The sequence below is a fragment of the Spodoptera frugiperda genome, chromosome 16 (genome assembly GCF_023101765.2).
Source record: "Spodoptera frugiperda isolate SF20-4 chromosome 16, AGI-APGP_CSIRO_Sfru_2.0, whole genome shotgun sequence".
Lineage (NCBI taxonomy): Eukaryota > Metazoa > Arthropoda > Insecta > Lepidoptera > Noctuidae > Spodoptera > Spodoptera frugiperda.
The window spans coordinates 6,219,099-6,231,382 of NC_064227.1; the positions used below are offsets into that span (position 1 = coordinate 6,219,099).

At 35.8% G+C, this 12,284-nt stretch overlaps 1 protein-coding gene across 3 annotated transcripts in view; it reads right to left on the reverse strand.

The window, feature by feature from the left end:
• Positions 1–375: 375 nt before the first annotated feature.
• LOC118280755 (uncharacterized) overlaps positions 376–12,284 on the reverse strand; it is a 597,023-nt gene continuing 585,114 nt past the window's right edge. For all 3 annotated transcript variants that reach the window (XM_035601126.2, XM_050699612.1, XM_035601127.2), the window contains 4 exons: positions 7,201–7,349; positions 6,401–6,501; positions 5,471–5,575; positions 376–5,134 (listed from right to left, as the gene is read on the reverse strand). In XM_035601126.2, coding sequence (XP_035457019.2) covers positions 2,591–5,134; positions 5,471–5,575; positions 6,401–6,501; positions 7,201–7,349 — 2,899 coding nt within the window. In that variant the 3' untranslated portion in view covers positions 376–2,590. The remainder of the gene's footprint in view (positions 5,135–5,470; positions 5,576–6,400; positions 6,502–7,200; positions 7,350–12,284) is intronic.

The following is a 12,284-nucleotide window of genomic DNA, read 5'->3' on the forward strand; positions in this document are numbered from 1 at the left end:
ACTTGTATACTAAATACTTAACATCCCCACTCAATTTTTTGCAGTTAGACTGCCTCATTGGTCGAGTGGTCGCCAGTGCGACTGCTGTAGATCTCGGGTTCGATTCCCGGATCGGGCAAAATATTACTGGGTTTTTCGAAATTAGTAGTAGCACGGAGTCTAGAATTGTGGCCGGTATATGGCAATAGGCTCACTCCGTATTACATGGGACTTATAACACAAATGGTGAAAAGTGGGTGTACAAGTACATTGTGTTGCGATTGCCGTAATGTGCACCTCTGCCTACCCCTTCGGGATGAAAGGCGTGACGATGCATAACATCATTTTTTGCAGTCAGAATCTTAAAAAAGGGTTTAAAGTAAATGAAACAACGTATTCAATACCGTTTTTCGAATTTATTTTTACATATTAGATGATTAATACGTACAGTCTTGGGAATATAAAAAAAACGCTATAATTTACAACGAATTGAATGTTATTTCCATTGAAGTACCAAGGTACCCAAAATATATACACTTACAAGTAAAAAAATAAAATTAAAAAAGTGGCGTGTATGGTCACGGCTATAGACCATAGTTCTTAAACATTACATTTATTTACATAGGAATTAATTAAATGAGCATTTTTTACTAATGCAACATTATCATTCATTCATTTCCATTTTTCAAAATAACATTATTCCAAGTTATGATGGTACCTTTTTTATTTATTTTATCAATAAATATTCTTTAATTATTTTTGTTTCTGTCTAATTTATACATTTATTTTTATCTATCTATTGTAGTGGCAACATTCATTATTTTTAACTATTTATTATTAGTGGCAAGACAGTAATATTAAAAAACTGTAATGTCAAAATAGTTGCCTCGCTTAAAAATGAAAATTATTAATATTTTTTCAATATTACTGTCTCAATTACCAGATAATTAATCAACATTATTTTATGTTGTACAATTTCAACACATCTATATAATATGTATATAGACATTTTTTATGATTTTATTGTGATAACAGATACAAAAATGAGTTCCCTATATTTATAAAATGGCAGGTGTTTTAGCTATAGTAAGAAAAATTTCACAGTAAAATATAATATTTTAGTGTCCTTTAAAAAGGCATTTACTTTAATGTCCTTTATAAAGGCATTTACTTTAATGTCCTTTAACAGTGGTCGTCTTTCGACTAATATTAAGATGATAATGAAATGTACTTCAGGAAGGACATAACGTTATTTTTTATATTTTACTGTCTAACTTCCCCCTTCCATGTTCCTTTTGTTGACTAGTCAAAACTGTAGAGTATTGTTAATTACCAAATACCATATTATCATTATTTTCGTAAATATCTAATAATATGGTAACATTTAGAACATTTAGATTTCAACATGTTCTTACAAGTAAATAGCCAAATAATATGAATCAATCATTCTAATAGTGCTTGATATATTTTAATGGATATGATGAAGACATAATTTATAACATTTAAATCAGAAAATCAACTGACATAAATATGTTTTTAAATAGTCACAGAAATATATACGTATATGTTGTTAACTCAGTTACATATAGATATTAGGGATAATTTTAATAACACCACATTTAATTCAATAGAACATAAGCCGCACTGACGCCATTTTTGAAGGATTCTCAACTAGATTCAAGCCATGATTGGGGTTTACAATCATGGTGCTTGAAACTGATCGAGCAACCTCGAAAACTGTATATTCTAGTAATTTCTCCGTGATACTATTAAAATTTTCTCTAAACGAATAAAGTGTGACCAGCATTTATTAAAATGTTGTAAACACTTAATACTTAGAATTATTTTGATAATATCTTAACATTAAATATGGACAGATTGTTTCAAATAAAATGTTTTATATTGATATCACATACATTAAAATCTTTATTTATTACTAAACAAACTGATTAGGATATTGTAATTATGTGTGTCTTACAATCTAAGTGAGAAATCATATTAGAATTTTGATTTGCAAACCGAAAAAACGCAGATTTTGGCTAAAACCCTGCTAAATGAGACATGTTTTCGTTTCTAAAAGATAGCCAGGCTTGTTTCAAATGAAAATGTCATAAGATATATTGTACAGAGAACGTATAAACTAAAAAATAAGCTATTTACAAAAGGCCGTTACGAATATTATACTTAAATTAGGTCGTTTTATATCTAACATTTACAATTTTACATAATTTTGTATCGACGTCAAATGGGACATGGCGTAAAAATGAATTTCTTAATCATACGTATCTTTACGTAATACTCTTCGCTTAGAGGCCGTAATTAAGTCAAGAAATTAAAAAGAAATCAGTATGAACTGTACAGTTGTAAGTATAATTAAGTTACTTAAATAAAATAGCTTTAAAATGCTTTATTTCGCCTCTTTTAAGGCATATTTTATCATTTATTCTTCCGCACTGAGGATTGTCATCATATTTAGATGAGCGCATCATCAATGCATCATATCTAAGTGTACACTGACTGGAGAATATCAATACAAACTTGATAGCACAGCCAGACAGAAAATATTTTATCAAAAACTGAGTTCTGTCGTATACGACAGATTTATGGTAAATCAGGTATGCGAAGGCTGAGGGTTCGGAGACGAGTCCTTCATGGAGCGGATCCTGAGGAACCCGTCTTGAGCAACTAGCATACTGTTCCCCTCGGCCTCCGCTGGGATTTCATCCTGCGGTTGGGAGTACGAGGCCTCGTAACTGCAGTTCCTAGGAGCTGGTTGAGGGGTCCCTCCTAACGCGCAAGGATATCCCCTCTCATTAGGGTCCTCTGAGAACCCGTACAAGTCCGTAGACTTTGGCCTATCTGGAAACCCATTGCCTTTACCACGCTTCTGACTCCCGCTGGAGTTCACCATTGAAGTCGACGGCGAATTTCTACGCTGTGAGCTTCTGATCTGTTGGCAAGGGTCGTTGCTATAACTCCTATTGGGGTTTAAAGTCTGGATGCCAGAAGCGTGGTAAGAAGCGTTTTCCGCATTATAGTTACCATATTCATCGGGCGAATGTGGCTGGTGGTAGTGGTGTCCGATCGAGGAGTCGTATCCCATCGTCATACAATTCTGGACATTTTTGTTCTTCGCTCGATGCTTTTTTCGAGGATTACTATTGGTCCTTGAAGACACCCTGTCATAGGACATGTGTTTGAAGTTGTGTGAACTGCGATTGGAACCAGCGTTGTAGTTTTGGTTCTTGATATCCCTGATGAAGTCACTGTTGCTTCCGTATTGGATGACATTGTACTCATGGTCTAAGGGATCGTCGCCTTGAAGGGACTGTATGGCAGGATCGCAGTTCGAGTAATGGTCATCTGAGGCAGACTCAATGCCATTGTACCCTGCCATGTTGGGATGGTGTTTAATCAAGTGGTTTGTAACACCCTGACTGGAAGTCGCGTTACTGGACTCCGTGGAACTACTGTGGCCTGCGTTCGCTATGGAACTGTGTCCAGAATAGTTCTCAGTTCCAGAATTATTGTCGCAGTTACCAGTGAGAGTGTTTAGTTGGAACCTCTGGTGGTCCAACACTGGCCCGCAGCAAGGGTCTTGCATGGCTGGGTGGTGGCCAGTCGTCTCGTATATAGGCTTACCAGTCCTCATCGTGTACGTATGAAGATTGGTGTTCGTGTTGCATATCGCTGGGTAGTCTGATTCGAACTGTTCGTTGCTGGAACCAGCTCCACAAGCGAAAAGACCGAGGCCAGATATTTTGTGACCATCGGCCTTTTCGTGTTGAAGAGCTATTCCAACTTTCAGACTTATGACCCAGGAGATAAGAGCAACTATACTGACTTCTAGAAGCCTCAGAGAGAACTGGTAGCCCCATTGAAGCCAGTCGAACTTGGTCATATTATGTTGGTTTATACCGAAGATGCCAAAGATCTGCAGACCAGCCATCAGAATAAATAGCAATGCCGTCGCCAATTTTATCTGGATAGCATGTTGCAGATTTTGGAAACCATTAATATAAGTGTGACTCTTTTTCTGAAGTACAGTTTTGAGCATTTTATATACATATAGGTAGCAAAGACCTAGAGTAAGGCATGCTATTATAAATATTATTTGACAAGTAAGACCTAATACCCTCTTTTCGCCGCCGTGCGTACTTCTATTAATTGTATTATTACTCTCAAAGATATGCAACATTAAACAGGACAGTATGTGCAAACTGCCGCCTATTATAATAATTCTAGGACGAAGGAGGAATGAACAGCAGGTATTCTTAAAATTAATGCTATTTGTTAGGAGGAAGAGTATGATACAAGCGAATGCTATGCTAAGGAATATTTCTGGGATGTGGAGGAGGATTTCACTTATGAATTTAGGGAGGGAATTGTTTATGTTGTACGGATCGTAGCACATGTAGAAGATTCTTAGAAGACAGACGAGGACCAGGATCAAATGAAGGATGATGAAGTAGTACTGAGTGAACAAATGGGTGTATTTGTTGTAGCAGACTATTTTGAAGATGGAGTAGACTGCTAGGATGGTGAACATGACTGTCGCGAGGTAGATGTGGAGGTTCCACGCGAACGGCCAGGCAGCACCCGTCCTTTGAACTGGTCCTGAGTTCTTTGAATCTTGTTTCAAGATCTTTTTATCAGAATTTACATTCGCTAGATTATGATACCTTTCAGTAGACATTTCAGGGTCTTTGAGCTCAAAACCTATAGTAGTGGCTGGGGTATACTCGTCTTTTCTACTCTCATTCCTATCTGTCTGTTTATTGGTAGCATATTGGAGATTCCTTCTCGTATTGGTCTCTCCATTTTGGTCTACAATTAAAGGTCTATCTAGATTGTTCATTTCTGGGTCTAGGACTGCTAAAACGGATCCTTCTGTTGAGGAATCCCTACTGGAGTCACTTAAGGTGACTCCGACCTCCTTGGTGACGTAGATGTCACTCTTGGAGGTCTTTTCTTGGTTATGTTGGGGTTTTGCGGTGACGGTGCGTAGAAGGACGTCGGGTATGTCTTCCTTGCGTCCATTGGATCCTGAGAGTATTCTTGATATGGTCGGGATGTTTAGGGAGTTCGGCACGAAGTCTGTGAAGTTCGCTTGGTCAGTTCCCGGTTGTTTTATGTCGCTGTCTAGTTCGTCCGGCTGGAAATAAGAAAAGTTATGATTAGGATATGGTAGACCGTATTCAGTTTAAAGGGGATTTGATGTATTACGAAAACTTTCGTCCGTTTCATCCTTAATTGAAGAAAGATACAGTAAATTTTATTATTGTGATTAAAGTCGTCAAGGGAGATTATGAGACTTTATTCAATGATTAACTAATGGAGTAAAGCTCTACTAGTTTCGAGTCACATAGGGACTCTTCATCATTAGCAGCGTGCTCAGACGCGGCGACGTGCTTGTGAACCATGATTTTTAGTTAATTTAGTATGTCTCACGATAGGTTATTATAAAAATATTTTCTCAATGAATTCTCACCTTATGGCTAGGCGTATTAAGAGGCTTCTTCTTCTGGGGTTCGATTCCCGCCGGTGGCAGTGGCGGTGCTGGTGGCGGCGCTGGCACCTGGGGCGATGAAGTTTCCTGAAAATTTTCAAAATGTCTGATTAATACTCTTGCTTGGAACCAATTAAAAGTAGGTGAATAAAATTCATAGGTACTATTTTTCGACTAAAGCTTCTCATTCATATTAAAATACCTAAACCTTTATCCAAAACTGCACGAGAACTACAAATAATTGTGCCCAGACCACGTAACGTTTAAGTCATTAACCGTAACCACAAATAACACGTTGCGTTTACGTTAACGTTTCGATAATTAATTCCGAAGTAGATTTGGACAATAGCCGTAATGAGTGTTCAATACAAAATGCTTACTGATGGAAACTTGTGGACTATGACCACATTTTATACATTATTATCTCGTTTTAAGCAGAACTGCTGGCTGAGGGATCGTGGGTTCTGTTCTTGGTACATTGTATAATGTATTATGATTTCTTTTGATCCCAGTCATACGGCAATAGGCGTTATAACGTGGTAGAAGTATGTTTTCAGAATGAATAGCACGGCCTTACAGAAAACGAGACACAACGGTTGCATTGTGTGTCGACCTAATCACTGAAAGGCAGGCAACGCATTTTGTAGTTCTTGTGGTGGTGCTTTCTATCAGGTATTCCATAACACAAATTCAAATTACGACGATACAGAACCATAACGTAACTGACGAAAAGTGAATGTCCCAAATAGGTTTTACCATACGTAGCAACTCTTTATGTGATCCACAAATTGTTAATCTCGGTCTGGGAGTGTCATACGTATTTGAAATTCTATGTATGTAACACAAGACAGGAGAAAATTCTAGTGCGGGGAAACGTTTTACTTTTTTAGATTGACAACCATGATAGCTTACCTGTCCAGGAGGTCTGATGGGTATCCTGTCATGTCCCGGCCCCAACGACGGAGGGGGGATGGGCCGCCTATTGAGATAGTTGTTTCCATCTGTGTTTGTGCCTGCAAAATCAATACAATATATTTAATTAAGTACAATTACAACCTTAATTGGTGAACTATCTGGGTCAATTAAGACATGTTTGGATTGTTAGTATATTTTGAGAATGTTGTAGGTACGTATTTCTCAGTAAATGGTTGAAATAGTTGTGTTAAGATGTTTTCAAGAGTACTTATTGTTAGAAAGATAATATACTTAGGTAAAAGCTAGGTAGAATACACATTTTGATCGTCAATTAGTTCTAATAGAGCTAGATTATTTTTAAGGGGCATTTCATCCAATGGCGTTTCCCGCCTTCGGCGAGGCGAGAGGGAGTGTCAGACTCTTACTGACTAAAAAACACTCCATTCCTACTCCTGCTTTTCGAGCCGGAGCCCCGGTAGGCTATAGCTATAGGCTAGTGTTCTAGAGCTGCGGACTGCCTAGCTCTATAGTCTAGCTTAACTGGCTCTATAGCCAGTTCAAATTGAGGTTTGCAAAAGGACTGGTAAAGAACTTGGATGAGTCCCATGCATCTTAGTTTCGAGAGCTGAAAATCATTTGAACTCACCAAGTACCTACTCCCAAAGTATTAGGTATCCATCCACGAGTATTAGGTATCCATCACATGATCTAAATCGAAATGCCAAAAACCAATCTAATAAACTACTACTATTCACTCGATTCCCAAAAGACATTAAAAACAAACATCCTCCACTCACCTCGAAGTGTTGGCTTGTCAGCGAAGGGGTTTCTGTACTCAGGCGGCAGAGGGGGAGTGAAGAAAGCTCGGCCAGGGGGTGCGTACGAGGGGACGGCACCCCCTCCCCCCACCCCGGCAAGCAGAGCCGCGCCGTGGTGTTGTGGTGGCCTGCAAGAATACAAATGTCGTTAGGAACTGGTGATAAGATAGTAGTAATAGGTATGTGAGGAGGTCGCAGTAAGTTCTGTTGAGAGGACCATTATGAGTGTGTGTCCTGATCTGATGAGTTCTTGGTTACCAATACAAAGACAATACCTGTCTACTCAATAGACTTTTCTACTCCGTCTAATCAGCAGACCTGTCTACTCAGTCTACTTGTTAGAACTATCATCTACTTAGTCTACTCAATAAACCTGTTTTTGGTAACAACATTTTATTCTTTATTTACCAACGAAAAACCCAAAGGACGACATAGTTTGAAATCTAGGTTTCTGTAATTGGTATCTTTATCTGGTAATTCTTTATAAGTAAAAGGTATAATGAAAGATCTTAGGTACTAAGAAATCACGCGGATACAATCGAAATAGGCTTCAAATATTATTATTATACCTAATATTATAGGTACCTGAGACCTAAAAGTACAAAGAGAAATGAAATCACTTATTAAGCTTTTAATAACTAACAATCCTGTTGATAAAGATTTTAATTATAGCAGAGTAAATAAAGAGGTCCTATCTGATATCTTTGCGGTTTCCTTCGAACAATATTTGTTTTAGCTCCGGGCCGGGCTAAAACCGTGATTAATAAATTACTCAACTTAGTTCAACTATGAATATTTTCATCTTAGGTAATGATGTTCTCTTGATGAGCATAGATAATTGTGTATTGATAATGATAGTTTATAGTTTACCTCAATGACAAAGTGGCAATAAGGCCATTGGTTAAGTTAGGTTAAAAAAACTTTATCCCTCAGTAAGATAATCTTCTGTGTCGTGGTTGCGTTAACAAACATACAAGTTCACATACACATTTTTATTTTTTTGAGGGGGAAATCATCTGAATCAGCGATAGGTCGCCGTTGCAAGTTCACATACACATGGCGCTCTGATTGGCCGGTGTAAATGAACCAACCAATCAGAGCGCCGAACGCTTCGATCGACGCTCTCGTTTCGTTTTCGTTTAACGTAAACTAAACTCGTACTAAGGGTACAGTTATCAATAAACGCATTAGATATCTACATATTGTAAATATTTAGCAAATTGCACATACAAGCCAGTAATCGCTTGAATGAAACGAGATTCCATTCTTATTTTATTTTCTTGGCTGGCAAATCGAAACTTAAATAAAAACGCTAAACAACTCTCCATTCTTTGCCAAATATCTTTCGCTTTAGTCGAAATAAGAATCAAGCAGCCTGTGCATATATACAGGGTATTTTTACTTTGATTTTTTAGATATATTAAGGATTACAAAGATATAGATATATTTTAAGATTATTTTAGATATCTATATTAAGGATCCGTTTAGGAGTTGACCCCGGTATTTTCCTTTGTCGTCATTCCACGGATCAATATATTCATCTACATTTAAGTTCTATACCTAAAGAATTCACCATTTAAATATTGACTACTACTGCACCTATGCATGAGAGATGAAAGAGCGAATCTTATAAAATCGTTCTTAGAATACCGTACAAGAGCTTGCCAATTCCTTTAGAAATTTCTACGCGATGCATATAAAACGAGATTCCTTGGATCTAACGCAAACACAATACAAATCGTGTGTATTGTGACTTCAAGTCCTACAAATCATATGATTATGCTTTTATACTTTAGCAGAAATGGCTGGGATGGTGAATAATGTTAAGTAGGTATTGTGGTGTGAATATAAAACGTTTGTAACGGGTAAATGTCTGAGTATTTGACGTAAAAAGTCTAAAAACTGCTGTAAAATGAAGTGTAATGTACTAAAATCATCTTGGAATGCACAAACAACAATGTGGCTGCAAGAAAGATTAGAAAAATAAAAGTAAAGTTCGTTGACTGAAGAGAAAATCTAGCTTTACTGATAGACAGACTGACAGACAATTAAATTTAACGTTTCAAAAGTGCCTAATTAAGGATTAATTGAAATAAATGCTTTGACTTTGAAAAGAAATAAGTATTTATCAAGCAGCATAGCACATACACATTCCATCTGATTGCCATTAAAATTACAGTAGGCGCTACACACCAGACTCCATAAATCGCTTTAATATACTATTTACAACCATTAATACCAAGAATTCCTACTAAATATAATCAGTAACTTAAGTAGCTAGTCAGTAACACACTTCCTGGCCACCGTAGCATCTTAATTTTCCCATAAGTATCATATTTCCATATCAAAGCCAGAAGACCACACATTGGAAACGCTATTGTCTTGATTCTATGTTGCAATAGAAATTCCACCTTTAATGTATCTTCTGATTTCATAGAAATGTGTTGTTTGTGTTTGTATTTCTCGGTATGTTGTGTGGTAGCTTATTTTGTTTGTGTAGTCATCATTAATAGTAGTAAGGTTATTTATATGGTATATTACTTAGAATATGAGTCTCAGTACTTAGTATTTTCATTTATTTGATTATTGAGTGGGTAGTAAGCTTTCAAACTGGGGTTGATCTGGAAATTTTAAGTGTGGGCGAGCCATACTTCGTCTCGACCGGAGCGATACCTTCATGCTTCATAGAAAACCGACGTGAAACAACGCTTGCGTTGTGCAAGTGAAGTTACCGGATGCCCAATTACCCCCATTCCCAATCCCTAAAAAGGCCGGCAACACATTTGCAATTTGCGTCAGCGATTGCTTTCCATCAGGTGACCCGCCTGCTCATTTAACGGCTTATACGATGATGAATGCATGTTAAGTAGTTCACAATAAACAAGAACATGTGTTTATAATAAGAAATAACAGGTACGAAAAACGTAAACATAACCAAAACTTGATTCTCAATTTCACACAAAAGTAGTTCGTTAGTATTAAATACTCGACGGAGTTAAAAAATACAAACAAAACGAAGCAATTTTGTTGTTTTTTAAAAGGCAATTTTAATACCGCGAAATTGGAGCGTAAATTTCATAATGGCAATACCGTATAAGCGAATATTTTTCCAAATGTCGTTGACCTTAGTGTTTGTGTAGTATCCAGCTTAATTTGACCTCCGTATGAGAAATAATTGTACTGGATAAGGGATCAACATTCGTATCACATACTGCTATAGAAATGACAAATACTGGCAATGTGCCATAGCTAAGCCATTCACTTCATTTTATTTTCGGTACTCAAACCGCATTTTAATGAGGATCGTATAAAAAGTCTAGGTTTTTAGCTTAAAAATAAGTAAGTAGGTACCTGTTGAGGCAACGCGCGCGAATTTTAAATCGAGAAAAATAGAAGCGGGCGTGTAGACGTAATATGGAACCTACCGAAATCATATTCATAATTTTATATTCATAAATTATAGCAATCACAATGACTAAACTAAAACAATGGATAAATAACATTACGTAAATAAACAAAACATTTCGTTCATAATTCCCTTTTGTTACTTTGCGCGATTCGCTAATAGATGGCGTTACTGAAACAATGCAGATTGTAATCAGATTAAAACTCAACCACAATTTAATGGCTATTGTTTTTACTATCTCAAATGAAACATTTTCGAGTACAATAAAAATAGTTATACCAAAACACAATAAGATTAAAAAGAGATAAATTTTAGTTGATGGCAGTTAAATAAAACATTAGCAAATGTTAGTTTTACTACTCGCCGCTAGATGGTGTTGGAAGCTGGTTAGATAAATTCGTTATCTTTCGTTCGGCTTTATTAGATTTTAAACAAACGATGTTGGCATAATAATATTATGATATTCAAATTACAAAGTTGTAGGCGTTTACATCTCCTACAAGATGACTATTAAGATAAATATTGTAATTTGAAAGCCTGTTCATAGATAGAGAGAGACTTTATTAATATTAATAATACATTTATTACGAGTTTTTGCAACAATTATCTTTTTGTCACATAAATTAGACTGGATCTATATTATTTTTGTTTAATGGACATCCATATTTATGTTACAATTTTTCAACTTCCATTTTAGAAGCATTTTAAGTGCCTTGTAGGAATAATTTTATAACGTTTTTCTATGAAATTTTAGACTAGAGAAAACGGATATTTAAGAACATCAACTAGTTAGGTATTTGCATAAAGATATATTGTTTTCGCAATAAAGCAAACTACAGAGCTATGCAAATACAAATGTGAACAACGGATGGTTGCCTGCAGACAGACCGACCATAGATTAAAACTAGTCTAGGAAAGAAAATACTGGTCACGTTATTTTTTATCTGTTGTATTGTAGTTACGTAATGTAATTGTAACTGTCATAATAAGAGTATGGAAGATATAATTTTATTAAGAATGTATTTTTTTAATTTTTCAATACCATAAAATACTTATTCAAAAATAACTACACTTTCATTTATAGATTTGATGATCTACTTAATTTTCGATTTTTTCTAGCAAATTTTCTAGAAAGAAGCCTGTTATTTAACGTAAAAATCTAATATTTATAGAACCTGTACCTAACATAGTAATAAAAACTTTATTATTTAAAAAATGTGTCTCATAAAATATCAAATTATCCCCTTATTCATTATACATATTTTAAGTAAGCAACGTGTTGATAAAACAAATAATTCATTAAAATCGCCACCATTTTAGTCTGTACCTAAAACATCCCAATTATAAACAAAAATGGATTCTCGGATAGATTGTAAAAGATTTGAAGTAGAAATATAAATCAACTTGTATAGCCTAACGACTAGTGTTGGTCTGGTGCCAACGTGGATCGAATGAATATGGATTCCTGGCCGGTGCAGGGCAATAGGCTTGACCCTTATAGTTAACGTGGAGTTAACAATACTGTTATGTATACGACAAGAATAAATATATCTTTTAAATAACGTTACATACATAAATAAATAAATAAAATCTTTATTATTCATGATTCAAAGATACAAAATACAAAAATATGTCTTAAGTAAATTGATCTCACATA